Genomic DNA, 21,992 nt, shown 5'->3' on the forward strand with positions numbered 1-21,992 from the left:
CTCTTACTGAAATACAGTTGCAAAAGTATCTCATAAATTAAAAGCTAATTGGTGGGGCGCCTGGGTGGCTCCCACCGCTAAGCGTCTGCCTTGGACTCAGGTCATGATCTCGGGGTCCTGGGATGGAGCCCCGCGCCCCGGGCTCCCTGCTCAGCTGGGAGAATGCTTCTCCCTTTCTCTCTGACCTCCCCCCCGCCCCCCGCGCCCCGTGCGCGCTCTCTCAAATAAAATCTTTAAACGCAAACAAAAAGCTAATTGGATTGGTCAATAACATTTGAATGAGCTGGGTGAGCCTGAGTGGGAGAAGCCAGTTCTGTGAGCGGAAAACTCTCGGGTGACACCTGCACACCCGAGCGGCAAGGTCAGAAGCGGGACTGTGGGGGGAGGATGGGAGGAAGGGACTGGCGGCCTCTCTGTGCTAGCGCCTCAGGCCAAGTCGGTGCCCCGAGGCCGCGCCCCCTGTCGCCCCGAGGCCGCGCCCCCTGTCGCCCCGCTCCGCGCTGCCGGCCAATAGCCGCGCACGCCGTCGCCGTCCGAGGCCACTATTGGAGGGGCGGGGCGCGCCGGGAGCGCGGCTGGAGGGGCTTTGGCTGCGCGCTCCTGTAGTCTCCGTCTGCGAAGTGTGTTGAGACGCCCAGCGGTCATGGCTGTGCTGGCGGCCCTTCTAAACCGTGGCGCCTGCGGGCGCGGTCCCCTGCTCCAGAGGCTGCTGCAGGTGAGGGGACTGGGGCCTGGGCCGCGGCGTGCCGGCGCGCCTGCCTGGGAGGGCCCCCGCTCGTGGCGCGCGGAGCCCCGGGTGTAGGCCTCGGGACCCGCGCCGGGGAAGCCCACCTGCTCGCCAGGCGCGCCGCTACCTGGCACCTGTGCGTACCCGTGGTTCGCGGGGTCTCCGCCGCCGCCTACTGCTCCTTTGCGCGGGGGTTGCACGGGGCACGGACCTCGGCAGCCAGAAGGGCCGGGCCCTGGGCCTGCCCGGTGGGCAGCCTGGGCCGTACGCCTTCTCCGGGATTTTCTTTAGCGTGCTTGTGTTCACGCAGTAGGGCAGCATTGGGCCTGCAGGCGTGAGGTCCTAAGGGAGAAGGTAACCCGTGCTCTGATGCGGCTTCACGCTTACCGCGGAAAATCAGTGGCTCCTGCGCGCACAGGGAATAGATCGTACTTGGTGTTACGCGCTGAGGGCGTCCAGAGTGCTTCGCTCCTGCTTGTTGTGTGTCGGGAACGCGGGAGCCACGTCCGTGAAAGGGAGAGTGTCTTTCCAAGACTGTCAAAGCAACGGAGCCTGCGTCTTAGATTTGCGGCCTGGCAAAACCTGGGGAGTAGTAGAGAACTTCGGGGTGTGGCTGGTGAACCGTGACTTTGCCAGGCTGGTTCCGGTTGGACACTGAAATCCGCCCATGTTGTAAGAGTTTGAATCTGACCCAAGTCAGTGGAGACGGTGATGTTTTGGGTTTTGTCATGGCCCGCGGTCAGGGAGAATTGAGGTGTGGGGGGAAGCCATTATTTGGGGGTGAAGTAACTTGAGCTACACGCTGGCAAGAGGAGGTAAGACGTAGCAGCAGAACTAGGCAAGAGATTTGTGAAAGCATAAACGGAGAACCTAACAAATAGGGAGCGGGTGTGAGGAGCCAAGGGTTTGAAAAGGAAGAGTCAGCATGATCCTGGGTGACTGAGCTAATAGGAAAGTCGGGAGGAGTGGGTTTCCAGGAAGGAGGAGTTCTTTTTTCTTTCTTCCCCCCTAACCTAGGGACAGAGAGGAACTAGGAAACGTACCTGGATCAGTTCTTGATCAGCGTATTTGTTATTTCATGGAATGATTTGGGAGGTCAGGAAAAAATACAAGTAGGTTAACCTGGGTTTCAACTAATGTTGACCAGGTGAATTAGGTGAACTACGTCCTCTAAAAAAACCAAAAACGAATGCAGAACCCTCTCAATTTATAGTTTAATCAAGAACTTACGATCAAACACATGTTGCTGATGAGAAGAATGGGGCTGTAGGTTTTACAGCATACGGTGCTCATTTTATTGAATTCTGGCAATTAGTTGGAAACCTGTTGTAACAGGATTTTCCATATTTAGTCCCAGTTTGTTGAATGGAATTTTACCTTCACCCATTACACTGGCTCTTTGAGGTTTGCCTTCAGATGGAAAGTCAGCCTTATGATCAGCAAAGTAATGGACTAATTTATTGGGGCTTGTTGCCTTTCCAGCTGTAACCACTTTTTTTGTTTTTTAAATATATCCCCTTACTCTTTAAGCCTCTGGTGTTAGACTTCTGTGCCCCTCATAGACTTCTGTGCCCCTCATTTGAAGAATGCCAGTGCTTTTTTTTTTTTTGTATTTTTAAAAATCTTCTTGATCTTATACTGCATTTGATACTCTTGAAACTCCTGTTTTGCTGTTTTGACCCCAGATTATTGTTTCTTTTTAATACTCAGACTTTAAAAAAATTTCTTGCATTGTGCCAGTCCTCAGCCTGTTTGCTCCCAATTCCTTTCCCTCCTCTCATCTGTGTGGCTGTGGGGCTGACCTTGCAGGTGCAAACATCACAGTGTTGTCACCTGGCTTCTGGCTGGGTTCGGATACTGGGGATAGGAAGGGAGAAGCCAGGATAATTTTTTTTCTGTCTGCCCTTAGATGGTGTTTCTGACAATGTCTGTGGCTTCTTTGGTTCTTCCTTCTGCAGGGTGACCCTGACCCCTTGGCTTTGGTAACCTTGCTGCTTCCCTTCGTCCCAACAGCCTGTGTGTGCTAATGCCTTCCTGTTGCTAATCTCTACTGCCTGCCTCCTGTTGTTCTTAGCTTTTCTATCGCCTGTATATTTAATCTCTGCGTTAAATTATGTTTCAAACGGAATGGCTTTTATTTTCCTGGTTGCATCCTGATGGATACCCTTACTGTTTTTACTCCCCATCCCCTCTAACCCTGTGGATTTTTGCACCTCAGTCCTTGGGACTTTCTTCTTATACAGGCCAAAAGAACAGTCGAGTTTTGGGGTAAGCCAGCCAGTGTTGAGAGCAATCTGAAGTGGTAGTGAACGTAGGCAGAGACGGACAGATTCCAGACACAGACTGGAGGTAGAGTCTGTTGACCTGAATAACTGATGGACTAAGAGGAGCTTAGTGAGAAGGAGTTGAGAATAATTTGGGGGCCTTGGCCTGCCATTTCAGTGGACAGTAGTGGTTTTCAGAGGAACAGATGTGGCGGTAGGAGGAAACTGATGAGTGGTATTTTGGACTTGAGTTTGGAGTTGCCGGTTTAATGGCTAAGAGAACTGGAGGAAATGGAGATTTGGGAATCACCAGCTGCAGATGACAGTGGCATCCATGGGCACTGATGAGCTCACCGAGAGCAGGGGTAGAGGGAGAAGCAGGGAGGGCTTAGCATGGTGCCTTTGGGAGACACAGTGTTGTAGGACGGGCCAGACAAGCAGGAGCCTGCCAAGGTGAATGAAGAGAGGATAGTGTCATGGAAGAAAAGCAGGGAATGTAGTGTCATCTGAAAGGCCAGGGAGGTGAGATTTTCAACAGGGAGGGGGTATTACTTCCTTGGGCTGTTGTAACAAAATACCACCAGTTGGACTGCTTACAACAGAAATGTTTCACAGTTCTGGAGGCCAGGAAATCTGAAATCATGGTGTTGGCAGGACCCCGCTCCCTCTGAATCCTGTAGGGAAATCCCCCCCTTGTCTCATCCTTGTTTTTGGTAGTTTGGTGCCAATCTTTGGAGGTTCTTGGTTTGCCGATCTATCATTCCTACCCTCCATCTGCACACGGCAACCCCCCCCCCGCCCCCCCCAACCCGGTCTTCATCTTCTGTGCTTGTCTTTCTCTGTGTTAAAATTTTCTCTTTTTATAAGGACATCAGTCGTACTGGATTAGGGCCATCCTGATGACCTCATCTTGACGTGATTACTTCTATAGAGACCACATTTATAAATAAAGTTATAGCCTAAGGTACTGGGGGTTAGGATTTTTTTTTTTTTTTTTGGTAGGGTTGGGAGGCACAATTCAATCCATAACAGAGCACTCAGTGCTGTAAAAATTTAATATAACAAAGGGGTTAGGTAACATTTTAACAAGGGAATTATATAAATGAATAAGATGAAAATTGTTGATTCAAATTAGCAGCACTCTTTAATACTTAGAGAGCTGTGTAAAGACCTTAAGAAATACAGATTTGATGGGGTGCCTGGGCGGCTCAGTCAGTTAAGTGCCTGACTCTTGGTTTTGGCTCAGGTCATGATTTCATTAGTTGTGAGATCGAGCCCCATGTTGGCTTCTTGCTTGATGTGGAGCCTGCTTGGGACTCTCTGTGCTGCTCCCCTCCATCCCCTGTGCTCTCTCTAAAAAAAAATCCCCAAAACCCAAAACCAAAAAAACAAACTTATAGAAGAAATACAGATTTGAGATATTACACTTTCACGTAAGGGAATTTTGCTTTCCTTTTTTTTTTTTTTAAAGATTTTATTTATTTATTCGACAGAGAGAGAGACAGCCAGCAAGAGACGGAACACAAGCAGGGGGAGTGGGAGAGGGAGAAGCAGGCTCCCAGCGGAGGAGGCTGATGTGGGGCTCGATCCCGGAACGCCAGGATCACACCCTGAGCTGCTGAAGGCAGAAGGCAGGCGCTTAACGACTGAGCCACCCAGGCGCCCCAGGGAATTTTGCTTTCCTTATACAGACAATAATATGCATAAACACAAGGTATTTTAAATACTAACTGCTAAGCTCTCTATACTAAGAAGTTGGAAAGCTCCAAAAATGGTTTAATCAGTTTTCCCAAAATATTTCCTTGATTATGGCTCAATTTCTAACTCACTTGGCTCATTTTTGTAGTTATTTTTGGCATGTAGATGTTCCCTGTGAATTTACCTGTCTCCTGTGGTTCCACCTGTTTCTACAATGGAATAAAGAAACGTTGGTGTTCCTGTTGACACACTTGATCGGTGAAATACATCATAAGCAAATCATTAGTTCCTGAAAGATGACACAGTACTTTGGAAAGTACTGGCCTCAGCTTCCTAAATTTTATTATTATTTTTTAAATAAACTCATATGTATAATATACAATGTGTCTATTATACATATGTGTACATATCTAAGTATATATACATATACACGTATCTATAGATAGAGTCAGACTGCTTAGATGTGAAATACCTGCTGTCCCCTTATCGGCTATGTGACCCTGGGCAAGTTGCTTGCCTGACTGTGCCTTTGTTTCCTTACCTGTAAAATACGAATGGTAGTAGCGCCTGGCCGGTTGCATCTCTGACACATACTCCAGATGCCTCCAGACGCCGCCCTCTCGTGCCCTCCCTCGCTGCGGCCGGAGCTCTTGCCTGGCCCTGCCGTGCTCCTCCACGTCCTCTCCCTCGCGTGTGCCAAGTGTGTTCATGGTCCAAGGCCTTGGTTCTCATCCTTCCCTGTGCCAAGTGCTCCTTTCCTAGGTCTCCCCAAGGCTGCGCTCTCAGACTCATTTCTCGGCTCCAGGGGCTGCCCCAGGACCCCTTTTTGACCCCTCCACGTAGGGTAGACCCTGACCCCTGGCTCAGTAGCCATTTCACCGGCTTCCGAATGGACTTACCTGCCTGCAGTGTTGTTTCTCATACTTGCTGATGGGCATCAGATTTTGTTTGGTCAAATATTTGTTTAGTGTCTGTTGCTGTCATGGGGAGACAGTAAATAATGTCTGTCTCTTCTTGGAACTCACAGGGTGGAGACAGGCCACCGAGGGGCACGAAATTGCTGTTCCAGAAAAAATGAGAGTGTTCCCAGGGTGCCGTAGAAGCTGAGGCAGGCAGGGGAGGTTTCCGGGCCGGCGGTGCGGCTGAGTGGCCCTAGGATGCAGATCGCAGTCTGCTGGTTGTGTTCATCCCCTGCCTCCTGATGACACACCGTGCTCGGTGTCCTGACCCTGCCACGGGATTGTCGTTCGCTCCTGGGAGACTTCACAAGCACTGTGCCAAAGGACAGGGATGGAGCCTGAGCGACAGACGGCCCTGCTTCCAGGAAGCTTGAGCTTGACCTAGGTGGAGAGACAGACAGAGAGACAGAGACAGAGTCAGAGACAAGACAGAGACAACAAGAGAGACAGGGAGAGACAGACAGGGAGAGGGAGACAGACAGAAAAAGTGAAGGCTGTGTTTTGCCCCATGCGAGAGGTGCTGTGAAGGACGGTAAACATGTGAAAGGCAGGGGAGGCTGACTTCCGTGGGGTCGTGTGGGAGGAGCACTGTGGAAAGGTGTCCTCAGCGCTGAGACACAAAGAGTGAAAACGAGCCCGCGTGGAGAGCGGGGTTATGGGCTGTTACTGGCGGCATCTGGGCGGTGGGGCGGGTTGAGGACAAACTGCGGGCTGGCGCGGCTGGCGCAGAGCAAGAGTGAGTGAGCTTGGACAGAAGTGAGGAGCTGGGTTATTGTAGAATGACCGACGGGGCTTGGATGTCATCCCTGGAGCGATGGAAAGCTGTGGAAGGATTAATCAGGGCAGCGATGAGATCTGATTGATGTGTTTAAAACTGGCTGACTGCCGGCGAGGGTCCGGGGTGGCAAGAGGCGAGTCAGTGCCTGTGACACTAGCGAGAGAGGCGACGGGACTCGGGGCCAGCGGTGGAGGCGAAGTCCGGGGAGGACACAGAGTTGGCAGTGTTGGCGGTAGACTACCTGGGTTTCAGGGCAGGACAAAGGGCGAGTGCTCGGATTTTGGCTCGAGCACCGGGTAAATGGTAGTGCGACACTCTGAGGGAGGACGTGCTGGGGAGAAGCTGGTGTCCTGGGTGGGAATCGGGCGTGGGGATTCGGACGTTGGGTGGAAGCTGGAACTGGGCACTGGGACTCTGAGTCTGGAGGTCAGCGGAGTGGTCAGGGCTGAAGAGAGGGTGGGCAGGGGAGGAGGGGACGCCCCATCTGGGCGGGAGGGAACCTCAGGCCTTGTGAGTGCCGATGCCCAGCAACAGGCGGCTCGGATGAGGGTCCCCCCAGCGCCCCACGGAGGAGGGCACCCCGGTTCCTGGCCGCTGCCTGTGGGGGGCCTGGCGCAGCACGTGCACTCGCGTGGACAGCCAGGCGGAGGTGAGGATGGGAAACAAACTTGAAGTCCCTGGGTGGAGAACTGGTGTCCTGGGGAGCCAGGAAATGAGGTGACAGCTCAGCGAGAACGTGGGTTCAGGGAAGTTGGCCTGTGTTGTTCGGGTGGGAGGGAGCAGAGCCAGTGTGTGCGGCGGGATGATCCCAGTGTAGAGGGGGTTGGCCTGAAGATGGGGCGTCTGTGGAAAGGCAACTGGAGGTGGCTTCTGGGGCCAAATGGAGAGGCCGGGAAGCTTCCGTTCGCGCCAGCTGCCTTGCACGGGAGAAGTGGCTTAGATGGCGAGGAGCCACATCCCATTCTGGACTTGCTCAGGAGAAAGGGCATCTTTGATCCTACACAGGAGGCAAGTGCTTGGTGTCCAAGGCTAGAAAATGAAGTGTTCTGCCCTTGCTGGAACCAAAATGGGGAAGCCACTGATGAAAGGAACCTTCTTTTGTCTCTTGTAGTGTGTTGTGCTCTTTTTCCTTCTTTCCCCTGAGTGTTTTTGTTCCATTCCTTTGCTTCTCTGCTTGCTAATGGCTTTTGTCTTTGCTGTCACCTCTGCTTTGACACAGCAGCGCTTGGCTCTGGTGCCAGCTAGCTCCAGCTCCTGGGACCTCCCCGTTCAAGTATCTGTGGTCATCCAGCCGACCCAGTCTCTAATCAAAGTCCACCCCATTCCGGGTCCTGTCCGCTCTGGCCAGTGGGAGGAGGATGGGAGTTGGAGGTATTTAGGACTGTCCCTTCTGCACCCTTTTGAGAAAGGGGTGTAGTTGGAGAGGCAGTGAGTGGCATGTTTGCTACAAATGGGGACTTAAAAAAAAAATTTCACTGCTTTGGATACAGCCCACAGAGTATGACATATTGGGTTTCCATTAAAAGTGTATTAGTTTCCAGATATTTGGGAATACAAATGGGAACTTTTAATTCTAAGTTTGATCACAGATAATAGGCTGGAATCCTTCATGGTAAGTAGGTTCTGTACGCAACATCCCAAATCAGGTGACATGAGAAGGGTGTACTCGTTTCTGCACAGCTGCTGGTGAGGAGTCCTTGCATGAAGCAGGCTGACTCAGGTCTTGGCTGCTGAGCACAGGCGTGTGCTGGTGTGCAACAGTGGCGTATGTGTGAGGTTCCCGAGAGTGAAAGCACAGACCTCAGGGCGCCTGCTGGCACAGTCGATCAAGTGTCCGACTCTTGGTTTGGGCTCAGGTCATGATCCCAGGGTACTGGGATCCAGCCCCATATCGGGCTCCCGGCTCAGCAGGGAGCCTGCTTCTCCCTCTCCTTCTGCTATTCCCCCTGCTTGTGCTCTCTGTCAAATAAATAAATAAAATCTTAAATTAAACAAGAGCAATTAAAAAAAAGAAGATTTAACTTAAAACTACATTTTATATAAAGCTTATACTTAAAAGCTTATAGATTTAAAGCTTAAAAATGTATCAGAAGTTAAAACATTTGCAATGAACCGCTAATCAGGAAAGTATAAAGTCATAAATTTTTTTCTGATTATAAATGATATGTGCTTTGTAGAATGTGGAAATAAAAATTTAAGAAAGCAGGTTAGCCCAGTGATGGGTATTAAGGAGGGCACGTCTTGCAATGAGCGCTGAGTGTTATATGCAAATAATGAATCGTGGAACACCACATCAAAAACTAATCGAAGTACAGTATGGTGACTAACATATCATAATAAAAAATATATATATAAGGAAGCAGAAAGAACTCACCGGAATCCCACACAGAGAAGTATAAAATGATGTAGATTAAAATTTTTTACATTATAACTTTACAAATATTTATATTACAGGAAATAAGACACGTGGAGCGAAGTTACGTATCAAAACCCACTTTGAATGTAAGTATAAATTGTGCTTTAAAATTTAAAGAATTTAAAGGGAAATATAGTCAATAAAAAATGCATATTCTTATATTTGCATGTATGTGGGGTCATCTTGGGATGCTGCAGGGGTTAGGAATAGCTAATGATTGAAATCCCAGGTGCCGATGAAGAGAGCACAGTCTAGGGCCCTCCTTTCTCAACTGCTCCTGCTTCCCCAGCATCTCCCTCAGAACCGCCTTCTCTCAAGCTGTGCGGTGTTCCTCCTTACTCTCAGGGACCCCCACTGTATTGTGAGGGATACATGGAAGGTCCTAGAAGAAAGGAACTGAACCAGGCTGGGGATTAGACAGGGAGGACCGTCATCTGATCGCGTGGTGCTTTCTGACAGGTCCTCTGTGTCTGTTGGGTCCCTCAGATGACTTGGTGACAGCCTTCTGTCAAAGTCTGAGGAACAGTTCTCTTATTACCCCCCAGCTCAGTAGGAGAATGTGGAAGGGAAGTATAAGGAGGGAATTGTTAAAATAGAGTTTGACAGTGTTTAGGAGAGCTTTTATCTGCTTTCTCTTCAATTTCGTATTACTGTTCGAATTCATCATTTAGGAAGTTAGGACTCTGCGTTGCATGTGGGTCTGGATTCCTAGCCCAGAACTGTCTTCAGGAAGGAAGCCTTTTGGTTAGGGTTCTTGATTGTGCAGTGAACATGGGTAAAGTGATCACTTCTTTTCACTGAGGAGTAGAAGTGAAATTTAAGCTTCTGGTTTCCAGCCTCTTGTGGACAACTGGGAAGGATCTCTGCTTATTTTAGACTTGGTTTGTCTTAGGTTTTCTGTTAGATCTTAAATCATAAGGCATCATCAGTGAACTCGTCAGTCTTACTGCTATTCAGATATTTAGAATATTTTAATCTTTATTGAGTAAATAGTCTTTCATAAAAAAGTTTGTTTAGGGGAGCCTGGGTGGCATCTGCCTTCGGCTTGGGTCATGATCCCAGGGACCTGGGATCGAGCCCCTCATCGGGCTCTCTGCTCAGTGGGGAGTCTGCTTCTCCCTCTCCTCTGTCCCTCTGCCCACTCGTGTGCTGTTCTCTCAAATAAATAAATACAATCTTTAAAAAAAGAAGATGTATTTTAGATAATAAAATGGCCCCCCTTATTCATGGTTCCACTTGGCTGTGGTCTTCCTCCGTCTGGAAGGAGATGAGTCTCTCCTGCCATCCTCAGGAAGTCAGTAGTAGCCCAGTGCCCGTGTTGTTCACCTCCCTTCATCTTGTCACGGAGGCATCTTATCATCTTGCATCCTGGTCATAAGGGTGAGTATAGTCCGTGCAGATATTCTGCGAGACCACACTCACGTATGTTGCTGTAGCGCTCTGTTGGATGAGTCACTGTTGCCCATCTCTCACTGAGCCTGACTCGGTGTGCGGGCTGGAGTGAACACAGCCTAGTGCTCCGTTCTGCTCGAGGTTTCCAGCGTCCACAGCGTGTCTTAGAATGAATTCCCCATGGATAAGGTTGGGGGACTACTGTGTAGCTCTCAATTATGTTTATTTAATGAAAGATGGTTTGGATAAAATATTGTGATCATTTTTACCATCGTCTGTCTTGCCAGGAAGTGGTCATAGTAAGTGCTGCAAGAACACCCATTGGATCCTTTCTGGGCAGTCTTTCCTCCCTGCCGGCCACGAGGCTTGGGTCCATTGCAATTCAGGGAGCCATCGAAAAGGCCGGTCAGTCACTTCTTTGCTTTTCTGGGTTTTTAATTTATTTTTCATTTTTTAAAAAGTAAGCTCTGTGCGTGGCTTGAACGTGCTCTACCAACTGAGCCAGCCTAGTGCCCCGGTTGCTTTGCTTTTTGTGTGGAGGGGGGCAGTGATTCAATGGAGCAAATATTTACTTTGCACTTACTGTATACATAACTTAGAAATACTCAATGCCTGCCTTTCTAAATTTCCTCGTAAAGAAATCCTTGTACTGCATTTGGGATGAAACTCAGAGCTGACAAGAAGAAACAGTTCCTGCTGGGTAATATCATGAACCTGACTAGGTAACCACTAGTTCTATTTAAATTGACTAAAACATGGAAATGCCTGTTTTGTTTTTGTAAAACAAGGGATTCCCAAAGAAGAAGTGAAGGAAGCGTACATGGGAAACGTTCTGCAAGGGGGTGAAGGCCAGGCCCCAGCAAGGCAAGCAGCCCTGGGCGCAGGTACTAGGAATCCGTGTTTACTTTTATGCTTCATGTTTGCAAGAGCAAAGTGGAGACCATTTCAGCTTAAACATGATGTTAAATGCGTAATACAATGCAGGAGTGATGTCATTGCACATTCGAGGTTCACGTGCCCTGTCGTGTTAATTTAAATTCTACAGTTGTGTTTGAAGGGTATCTTCGCTTTTCAGAAGTAGGACTTGTTTGTATTGGTTTTAGGCTTAGCTGTTTCTACTCCGTGCACCACTGTGAACAAAGTTTGTGCCTCAGGCATGAAAGCCATCATGATGGCCTCTCAGAACCTTATGTGTGGACATCAGGTAAGAAGCACCTTTTCCATTTTATAACTAAAATAATGGGCAGTGTGAAAGGACACTCCAAGCCGAAGCACATTTGGGCTCTAGAAGTGAGATGCTTTCTTTCCCCTCAGCGCCAGTAGTGTGTTGTTTCCGAGGCTCGGGAGCATCTGGCCTGGCTTATTCCATCTGAGGGGAGCTCAGACGGTAGCTTGAGTGTCTTGTGTTAGAAAGTAGTTTTCAGCGAAGATGTTTTGGTTTTCAGATGGCCCTTTACTTGGTCTTTTTCTGAGATTCTGGGGGACTCAACACACGAAAAATTTGCCAGAATAAGAAGGGTTTTCATCGTAGATGCGAAGAAGGTGCCGAGCCTGAGAATCCAGTCACTGACAGAGCCCAGAACTGATGACAGATCTGTAGTTCCTGCGTTGCCCCGTTCATTTGTTAAATCACGCTTTCTGCTGCCTTGCCTGGTTGTCTCGTCTTTACCTGCGGTCAAGCAGGTGGTGGCTGCTCGGCACGTGTGTGCTGTGGCATGAGGAGAGCAGACCCGGTTTCACAGAACCGAGCGTTGGGTAGATCCAAGCCCTTCGTTTCGCGCTTGAGGACAGTGAGGTTGAGACACGGCCAACAGTTACGCGGTTGCAATTAGAAAGCAGGTGTCTTTGTCCCCATCTCGTGTCTTCCAACCTCTCACGGTCTCAGGGTGTGATACACGAGGGCCTGCTGTGAGGTGTTTGTGAACGCTTGCTTACACGCACAAGAACCACAAGTTACGTGTACTGTTGACTTCTCCCTCCTGTTTCCAGTTATAAAGCAAAGAGGAAAAAAAGGATAGAATGCTGTCTAGCTGTGTGTCCGACACTATTATAAATCCCATGTGTGCACATGCTAGATACTTAAACGGTACAGAGAAGTATAAAACGAGTTTTTTTTTTTTTAAAGATTTATTTATTTATTCGATAGAGATAGAGACAGCCAGCGAGAGAGGGAACACAAGCAGGGGGAGTGGGAGAGGAAGAAGCAGGCTCATAGTGGAGGAGCCTGACGTGGGGCTCGATCCCACAATGCCTGGACCACGCCCTGAGCCGAAGGCAGACGCCCAACTGCTGTGCCACCCAGGCGCCCCACGAATAAGTCGTCTTTATTCTCTCCACCACTCTTGTGTATTCTGCCCTAAAAGCAGAGAAACGTTGGGCAAGTTGCTTCAACTGTGTACCCCAGTGAATTGTCTGCGAGATCTTTCTACATCAGCACATGATAGTGTGCTACTGAACTGAGTAACGATGGCCTATACTCTGAGCCCTTATCGAATGGACATCTAGGTTGTCTCCCCTTCTTCTCTATTTTAAATAATGCTGCCACATATGCCTCTCCACTGTATCTTTGTAAATACTTCTCAGTCCTTGAGCAACAACTCCGAGGCAGTACAATGTAGTGGTAGGAGCACCAAGTCTGGAGCCAGACTAGTGTGAAATCTTCCTTCTGCCCCACGAGCTGAGCACCTGCTACATGACATTCACTGGAGGCCGCCGGACAGAATGTTGATGATCTCATCATGTACAAATTGGTTTCTTTGAAAGATTACTAAGAGAATTTGAGTCAGAAAATTTTCAGATATTTTCAAGTGCTTTCCATTAAAGTGGTACCAACTGCCTACTTTGCAAATGTTGAGAGCTCATTTGTACAGAGTGAAACAGCAACACAGGGTGTTACTAAGCCCTTGTCACAAGAGTGGAAATCGGTGGAGCTTTACATGCTGGAAAACTGTGGAGAGAAGTGTTGTCTCAGTGGTTTTATTGTGATTCTCTAGCAAATGCTATTTGCACTACACTGACATACTTTGAGCTGGTATTATTCATGCGTGTATACAATTACTTGACTTACAGTAATACTAGGAATAAATATTTTGAATTATCACGATATTTTGAAATATTTTGTAAAGTGACCATTTTTATTTTGTATTGAGGAATAATTGATACCTTATTTTCTGTCACTTACTACTGCCATCATCCCCAGGGAATATTCAGTATTTTAGGATAACTGAGTAGAACTTACATGAGAACTAATTGAGAATCGATTTCAGAACTGGAAAATATTTAGGTTTCTTTGGTCTGGAACTTGTGTTTGTCTTTATTCCTGATTAAAGGCTGTGAGAAAATCACTTGGCTTTAATGCTTACATTAATGTTTTTTATTAAACTACTTGTTTTACATTAGCCTTTATATACAAATTTTTTTTGTTGGTTTGTACTAACAGTTTAATTGATTGATATTAATAGATGTGACAAGGTTTCTGGCCTTGAAAGGAGCTGCGTTTGGTGAAGATGGGACATGCAAATACAGCTAAGTGCAGTACAGTCGTGCTCATAAATGCGTTTCCCACTAATTGGGGAGCAAAAAAGAAGGAAGGGCAACTCGTTCCAAGAGGGCACAGGTGGTCAGGGAAAGCACGACGTGGCCATGTCTTGATTAGTTTTAAAGGAAATACAGGTGTTTCACATGTTGGCAGGTGGGGCAGAGTGCACAGGGGTGAGTGAGCACAAGGTCGTTGAAGACCTGCAGCAGGTGCGGATGACCTGCCTGGAAAGGGCGAGAAGCCTTCCAGCGGAAGGGCCGAGTCATCTCTCATTGTAGCCAGAGTGACCTGGGCGCTTGTCGGCGCCGCCGGGGTGGAAGCAAGGATGCGTGTCGGATGATCACGTAGGAAGTTATCACGGCCGTCTGGGAAAAGTCGATCAGGAGAATCTCAAAGAAGTAGGATTATTTCTGCAAACAGGTTGCTTGTCATCTTTTAGAAGACATTACATTTTTTTTTTTTAAAGATTTTTTTAAATTTATTTATTCGACAGGGATAGAGACAGCCAGCGAGAGAGGGAGCACAAGCAGGGAGAGTGGGAGAGGAAGAAGCAGGCTCATAGCAGAGGAGCCTGATGTGGGTCGATCCCATAACGCCGGGATCACGCCCTGAGCCGAAGGCAGACGCTTAACCGCTGTGCCACTCAGGCGCCCCAGAAGACATTACATTTTTAGCAGTGTTGAGTGCGATGAAGGGTTAGAAGAATGTCACGAGAGGGTCAGTCTTACATGAAGGATCCTGGTATTCTTATAAATACCTGATTCTTAATTTTCATGACACGTTTTGGACCATTTCTTTTCATCAGGGTCAAAGAGGGTACTTCCTGTTTTGCCGTGTAACAGCCCAACGAAGTCGACTCTTGTTTGTGGTAGCTGTGTGGTGGGTGTACTGGGTTGTAGGTCGTTTGAGTTGACATTGTTTTTGTTGCTGAGCAGGATGTGATGGTGGCAGGTGGGATGGAGAGCATGTCCAACGTTCCCTATGTCATGAACAGAGGAGAAATACCGTATGGTGGCGTCAAACTTGAAGATTTGATTGTGAAAGATGGGCTAACTGATGTCTACAATAAAATCCATATGGTAATTCTTGATTTTTAAGGAGAAATACCATCTAGTATACAGTACTGCTTGATTTTTAAAAATATGTATATTTTAGAAATTGAAGGATGGGCTCTATATGTTTATTTTAGCCATTCATTTCAGGAAAATATTTCTTTACTCCCTGCATCAGTTTGACTCCATTGTTGAATACACTGCCTCACACTGGAATAGGGCGTTTCTGACTTCTGATAATGGATTCCGTAACTATTTCTTTGCCTTTGAAATAGGAATTTCTGGCCTCACTGAAGTATCTAAAGGTGAGACATGAATGAAAAATGACCTAGTACAGGAAGAGGTATATTTTAAGAAACTAAATTTAACGGCTAACCGCTATTTTATGTTATGCAAGTTAATAGATATCTTGTAAGTCATGCAAAGTGAATTATTTTTTTAAGAATTCCAACTTTTATCAGGGGAACTGTGCTGAGAATACCGCGAAGAAGATGAACATTGCACGAGAGGAACAGGACACGTACGCGATTAACTCGTACACCAGGAGTAGAGCAGCGTGGGAAGCAGGAAAATTTGGAAATGAGGTTATCCCTGTCACAATTACAGTAAAAGGTAGAGGGATGATGTTCCAAAATAGATTTTTCACAGGTTGCTGAAAAATCTTGTTTTAAATTAGTATATTTTTATCTTTATTCAACTGAGGACACAAATACTTTTGCTTATGGTTAATAGAGGGAAATGCTGCCAGGTTAGAGACAGTGTAAGTCAACCCAATTTCATGTCCGCTTCCAACTCAACTGCAAATTCCACTAATAATGTTTTCAACTTGAGAAATGTATTTATTAGAAACCTATCTCATATCACTGACAGTTTATTAGCCTTTGAAGTGAGGAAGAAGGCTGCGGGGGCACCTCCCAGAACCGAAGGCTGCTAGGCAGCTAGCAGCAACCCTGGGAGCTCTGGGGATGGGACCTGGTGCCGAGCACGGCAAGCTTTCATCCCATCTCTACAGTCCCATCTGAAGGCTCTCAGGCACAGAGCAGGGGGCTCTCCTCACCCACTCCAGCAGAACCCAAAGTGAAGACTTGGTTTAGGTTCCATTTCCACTGAGAAATGACAGGGCTCAGAATGGTGTAATTACTAGAGTTTGTCCAGCCCACGGTCAGGAGAGTGGATGGGATCTGTGATCTAAAAAGGGGGTCAGAAGAGAATGGGATGTGGCCAAATCAAGGATTTAAACTGTGTTAAACTACTTAATAAACTTTTTAATTCATTAACAGAGATGATAGGTGGTGGATTCTCGAGTAGGGTTGACTTGGGATGGTGCAAGGTGTGCAGGCCCAGCATGGGGGGGTACACCTGCTGTGTCTTACTGAGTGACTTGTTGTCCTGACTGGTGATGAAACACTTGCATTGTAGGTAAACCCGATGTACTGGTAAAAGAAGATGAAGAATATAAACGTGTCGACTTTAGCAAAGTTCCAAAGCTGAAGACAGTTTTCCAGAAAGAAAATGGTTAGTATGAAGAAATGAAGTATGGCAAAAAATGGGGTTAATAAACCATCTCTAGTCTTGGAACTGCCTAAGGATTTTATTTTTATTTTTTTTTTAAAAGATTTTATTTATTTATTTGACAGAGATAGAGACAGCCAGTGAGAGAGGGAACACAAGCAGGGGGAGTGGGAGAGGAAGAAGCAGGCTCATAGCGGAGGAGCCTGATGTGGGGCTCGATCCCATAACTCCGGGATCACGCCCTGAGCCGAAGGCAGACGCTTAACCGCTGTGCCACCCAGGCGCCCCTGCCTAAGGATTTTAGAAAAGTAATTCCAGAAAACATCTAGATGTTAAGGTTTTCAGTATGTCAGGCTCATGTGAAATTAACAAATTTATCCAAAAAATATTTAAAATTAACAGTTAATACCTTCAATATAGAAATCCTAGGGAAGAGACTGTAGAATGAGTACAGAATTCAGTTTTTCGTATGTAATTCATTTCCAAAGTTTATTCTGAAATGGTGTTCATATGTTAAATACCTGTAAGATTCTTGAGGATTAAGTTGGCAGCAGTGCTGTTCACTGTTTTACTTCCAGTGCCTGACTTGTAGTAGGTCCTACTACATAATGCTACCATAAATGGGATTCCAGTGTTCTCAATTAATGCTTTTGAAATCCTTGAGGTGGTCTGTTCTTTTAAATTAGCAGATTTATTGGTGATAATAATCTAAAGTTACCTTTTCTGTCTTCCCTGATTTGAATTTCTCAATACCAACTATAGGGATGGATCAGTCTTTTTTAAAACACCATGTAAAATTTATATTGCAAAAGTATATTTTTATATTTTTAGGTGCCATCTACTATAGGGTCTTGGTTCCAATTTTTATAAAATCTTAGTTGACATAATTTACATACTGTAAAATTTAAAATGTACAGTTCAGTGATTTTTAGTATTCATGACATTTAACTTCAAGTGATTGTAGAGAAGATGTACCTGGTTTTGACACAGTATCTGCTCTAGTGTGGATAAGCGAAGTTAGACTCTGGGAAGAAAAAGTAATGAGCTGGTCCTCATCGTGGAAGACTTGTAAGCCAGCGGATCCCTACTGCCACCATGCAGGTGTTCCTGAGCTGGCTCGGAACAAACCGGTGCAGAACTAACACAGAAAGGCACTTTCATGGGAGTTGTTAGTTGGCTCAGTGTAGATTCTCTGAAAGCAGGAACGATCTCCATGCATCTTGGTCATTGTCCACGCATCTAGCAAGCCAGGTGGTACTCTGCAGGAGTGCATTCAGTTGAACCAGGTGACTGCGGGGTGGAAGTGTGTTGTGACCTCATGCTCGCCGCTGCTTTCAGGCACCATCACAGCTGCCAACGCGAGCACGCTCAACGACGGCGCGGCTGCTGTGGTTCTGATGACTACAGACGCGGCCCGGAGGCTCAGCGTGAAGCCGCTGGCCAGGGTAGCAGGTAAAACATGTTCAAAACTCGTTTCTTCCTAACCCCCTCGAAGCTTCCTGAAATGGAGCTTCCTTGTTGGTAATACGCGGTGTTAAGTCGGTGACTTCATCTAGAGGTGGTACTGTGTGATAAAAGCTCGTTTTGTACAAGAGTAAGCATTGAAGATCTTTTCCGATCCTGTCTGATGAGTGGGAAGATAGAAAGTACATGCTCCTGGCACGAAGGGGAAAAGGAACCAGATAGAGTAAAAAGAATATGAAATTAGGGGTCTAGAAATAGGAAATCTAGATATTTTGGCATTTATATGAACTGTCATACCCTGTTTCCTTAAACATATTTTTAGCTGTAAAATCCACCTTGTTAATGAGTTAAATATCACTTTATAAAGGCCTTACAACTTCATTTTTTTTTATTTTTTTTTAAGATTTTATTATTCGACAGAGATAGAGACAGCCAGCGAGAGAGGGAACACAAGCAGGGGGAGTGGGAGAGGAAGAAGCAGGCTCATAGCAGAGGAGCCTGATGTGGGGCTTGATCCCATAACGCCGGGATCACGCCCTGAGCCGAAGGCAGACGCTCAACCGCTGTGCCACCCAGGCGCCCCTATTTTATTTTTTAAAAAGATTTTATTCACTAGAAATCACCAGCAGGGGAGGAGAAGGGGGACAGGGACAAGCTGACTCCCTGCTGAGCACAGAATCCACGCAATCCCACTACCTTGGGATTGTGATCTGAGCCAAAACCAAGGCAGATGCGTTATTAACTCCCTGAGCCCCTCAGGCACCCCTTCTCATTTTTAGTTGGGATCTTGGTTTCATAACCTCAGCACTTTTGACATTTTGCAACAAATAATTCTTTGTTTCTGAGGCTTCTCTGCACATTAGAGGACGTGTACCTGCCGCCTCAGCCTCAAAGCCCCGGATGCTGCAGGAAGTGCTTTCCACCTGTGGCAGTACCTAACTTCTCTCCCTCTCTAGCTAATGCCCGTGTCCCTGGAGGCAGTGGCCTAGATGATGGATCTAATTTTATAAAGCCTGGAATCTTGGAAAAGGAACAAATACGTTTACATACATTATTGGTGTGAGGAAGCTTGCAGTCTTGCATATTATATATGACAGCTATCACCTGTAAAAAAGATTTTAATGACCTATTTGACATCTGTCTTTTTTAAATGAAGCATTTGCTGATGCAGCTGTCGAACCTATTGATTTTCCAGTCGCACCTGTGTACGCTGTACTTAAGGTGAGAACTCCGTCATGCCAGCTTCTGCTGGGCTTTGAGCAAAGCTGCAGGGTTGAGGTTTTAAATGCTGTTTATCTGCAGAAGTCTAGAGATAGCTTGGTTTCAAATCTTCCTACTTTTTTAAAGATTTGAGAGGCAGAGCAGGAGCGGAATGAGGGGCAGAGGGAGAAGCAGATTCCCCAACTGAGCGGGGAGCCCAATGAGGGGTTTAATCCCAGGACCCCGAAATCATGACCTAAAGTCAGACACTTAGCCGACTGAGCCACTAAGGGGCCCCCAAATCTTCCAACTTCTGAAAACAGTTTGAGCAACCCCCAGACTACAGCTTCAGGGGAACAGATGAAAAACTATGTAATTATTTTTAAGTAGGGTGCTCACACCTGGCACGGTAACCACAAAGTGGGAGGTTGGTGTGGCAAAGAAAAAGGAATACTAAAGGTTCTGGTTCTAGAATTTAAAGCAAATAATTCACTACTAGGAGGTCTCCATTCTGAAACGGAAGTGCTGGGAGCTGGTCTCAGAGTAAAACTAAAAACGGAGAAAACCTACATACTCGAAGCTGTCACTGTCTCTAAGGGAAGTTGCTAAGGGGTCACAGGAAGAGACAGTGCTCAGGAAGTTTAGGGGCTGAAGGATCTCAGGAGAGTTCAGCAAATATTCCCTTTCAGGAGAGGGCCTCACCCTGGGAGGGAACTTCTGAGGCCAGCACCCAGAGAGAGCAGAAATCAGTGAGGAATACAGGGAGAGAGGATCAAAAACAATGAAAATAAGTTTTGACTGTTATTATCATTAAAAAAAATTTTAGGTTCTTAAAGATGCAGGACTGAAAAAAGAGGATATTACCCTGTGGGAAGTGAACGAAGCCTTCAGTCTGGTTGTGCTAGCAAACATTAAAACGCTGGACCTCGATCCCCAGAAAGTGAACATCGATGGAGGAGCTGTTTCTCTGGGGCATCCGATTGGGTAGGTGACGTCAGACAACTCTCCCCGTCCAGGCTGATGGCTGTGTCATGGCCTTCGTGGTTTTGTCTAAGCCGGAACTGCTTCATGCGGACTCCTGGTCGAACCAGTTTCCTATCTGTCCTTCGAAGGGCAAACACCATTTCTGACAGTATCCAACATTGAACACAGATCTGCCACATTTGTTGCCTAAGAACTAACAGTGTTTTAAGAAAAGGAGTTAAATTCTCTAGCAGACTTTTCAACTTAATTTGGAATGGAAACTTGGTTTGGTTAGGTGTTCTCTATTAAAGAGCACAAATGCTTTCTTAATCCTAGGATGTCTGGAGCCAGGATTGTCATTCATTTGGTTCATGCCCTGAAGCAAGGAGAATACGGTCTCGCCAGCATTTGCAATGGAGGAGGCGGAGCTTCTGCCCTGCTGATCCAGAAGCTGTAGACAACTGGTGTTGTCTGCGGCCATAGTCCTACGTGGCTAGAAAGGTCTGCTGTGGTCCCTCGGTCAGGTTATATACTCAATCATTTTTACAATAAGATAATAAGATCAACTCTCAAACCGTTTGAAATTATAAATAAATGTTTTCTTCTGCTTTAAGTCTTTTGTAATCTTTAGTTCAAAATATTTTTTATAAAGCTGTACTATTTGCAATACCAGTGTGCAGTTATTAGTGGCTTAGAAGTAGATGCTTCTATTCTACAGAACAAATCATTTATATTTTGAGGACTGTCAAATGTCAAGTGAACGTCATGTGTAACTAACTAACTGGGGTTTAGTAGACTCTTGAAACTGAGAGCAGTGTTGGTGGAAACAGGACAGATCCATGTGCTCAGGTCTAGAGGGGGTACAATTTCTCACATTAGCACGCAGGATTGGGGGGGGGTAGCAGGTCTGAGAAAGTCCTTGGGTTTGGCCTCCGGATTACTACAGCAGCACAGAGGAGAAAGAGCTGGGGCAGGGGGAACTGCTCAACCCGATGAATTTATCAAGTGTAGAGACAGACTGTTCTTAAGCAGGAGAAAATGCAGCACAAGTGTTGACCTGTGTTTCATCCGGGAAGAGGCAGCGGCTGTGCACCCACCTCAGCAGTGGCTTGGAGAAGGGAAGCTCCTCTTCCAGTGGGACTGACAGCGCTGGGGGAGGGAAGGGGCAGAGAGGGTCAGGTATAAACAGTCTCTCAGCAAATGATTCTTGGGAATCCTTATCTAAGAAGGAACAAAAAGACAATATAAGGAAAAAAATGTTAAGATTCAGATTATCTGTATAGCAATCACAGCTAATATTTGTGGCTCACGGGGCGCCTGGGTGGCACAGCGGTTAAGCGTCTGCCTTCGGCTCAGGGCGTGATCCCGGCGTTATGGGATCGAAGCCCCACATCAGGCTCTTCCTCTATGAGCCTGCTTCTTCCTCTCCCACTCCCCCTGCTTGTGTTCCGTCTCTCACTGGCTGTCTCTATCTCTGTCAAATAAATAAATAAAATCTTAAAAAAAAAAAAATTTGTGGCTCATTATGTACTAAGTCCTCTGATCCTTAAAAACTCTGGAAGGTAGGTACTATCATTTCCTTTCAGGTACAGATGAGGACACTGAGGCATGGAGTAGGGAAACTGCAAGGTCTGGTGCCAAGCGGCTTGGTCCATTCCAGGCAGTCGTGCTGCAGCTGTGCTCAGTAAGCTTCCACCCTGTGACTGGAGGGGTAAGACACATGAAGAAAAGGAAACCCAAAATATACTAGAATACTTCACTGAAGACAAGCAGAATTAACACTGCATCTCAAAGTCAGTGACATGGCAAAGCTCTCTTGACAGTTCTGGGAGAGGAAAAGAAAAATACAGAACCAATGAGTAAATGGTATTTCTTAAAAAGAAAAAAACCCGAACAAAAAATGTGGTACTCCCAAGGATTAATTATAATAGAAAAACTCTGAAGGCCTTATTTCATTAGCAAAATTAGCAGAATCCTATTAAGATTCTGGAGAAAACATGTAGGTGAAAAAATGGGTAGCCTCAGTCTT

At 46.6% G+C, this 21,992-nt stretch overlaps 1 protein-coding gene across 1 annotated transcript; it reads left to right on the plus strand.

Annotated features, from left to right (window-relative positions):
- The first annotated feature begins 556 nt into the window (after window positions 1-556).
- On the plus strand, window positions 557-20,576 carry ACAT1 (acetyl-CoA acetyltransferase 1). Its single transcript, XM_034665694.1, has 12 exons — window positions 557-715; window positions 8,881-8,928; window positions 10,522-10,639; window positions 11,023-11,118; window positions 11,338-11,438; window positions 14,708-14,851; window positions 15,286-15,436; window positions 16,244-16,339; window positions 17,675-17,788; window positions 18,957-19,021; window positions 19,827-19,984; window positions 20,300-20,576. The coding sequence occupies exons 1-12, from the start codon at window positions 644-646 to the stop codon at window positions 20,418-20,420; spliced, it is 1,284 nt and encodes a 427-aa protein (XP_034521585.1). The 5' UTR covers window positions 557-643; the 3' UTR covers window positions 20,421-20,576.
- Window positions 20,577-21,992: the final 1,416 nt, after the last annotated feature.

The sequence above is a fragment of the Ailuropoda melanoleuca genome, chromosome 8 (genome assembly GCF_002007445.2).
Source record: "Ailuropoda melanoleuca isolate Jingjing chromosome 8, ASM200744v2, whole genome shotgun sequence".
NCBI classification, from domain to species: Eukaryota; Metazoa; Chordata; class Mammalia; order Carnivora; family Ursidae; genus Ailuropoda; species Ailuropoda melanoleuca.

What these genes read in the sequence shown, in the direction of transcription:
- ACAT1 (XM_034665694.1), top strand. Translation starts at nt 644, where the DNA reads ATGGCTGTGCTGGCGGCCCTTCTAAACCGTGGCGCCTGCGGGCGCGGT. An exon ending in CTGTGTACGCTGTACTTAAG is followed by an intron (nt 19,022 to 19,826) that starts GTGAGAACTCCG and finishes AAAAAATTTTAG; the next exon opens with GTTCTTAAAGATGCAGGACT. An exon ending in TCTCTGGGGCATCCGATTGG is followed by an intron (nt 19,985 to 20,299) that starts GTAGGTGACGTC and finishes TCTTAATCCTAG; the next exon opens with GATGTCTGGAGCCAGGATTG.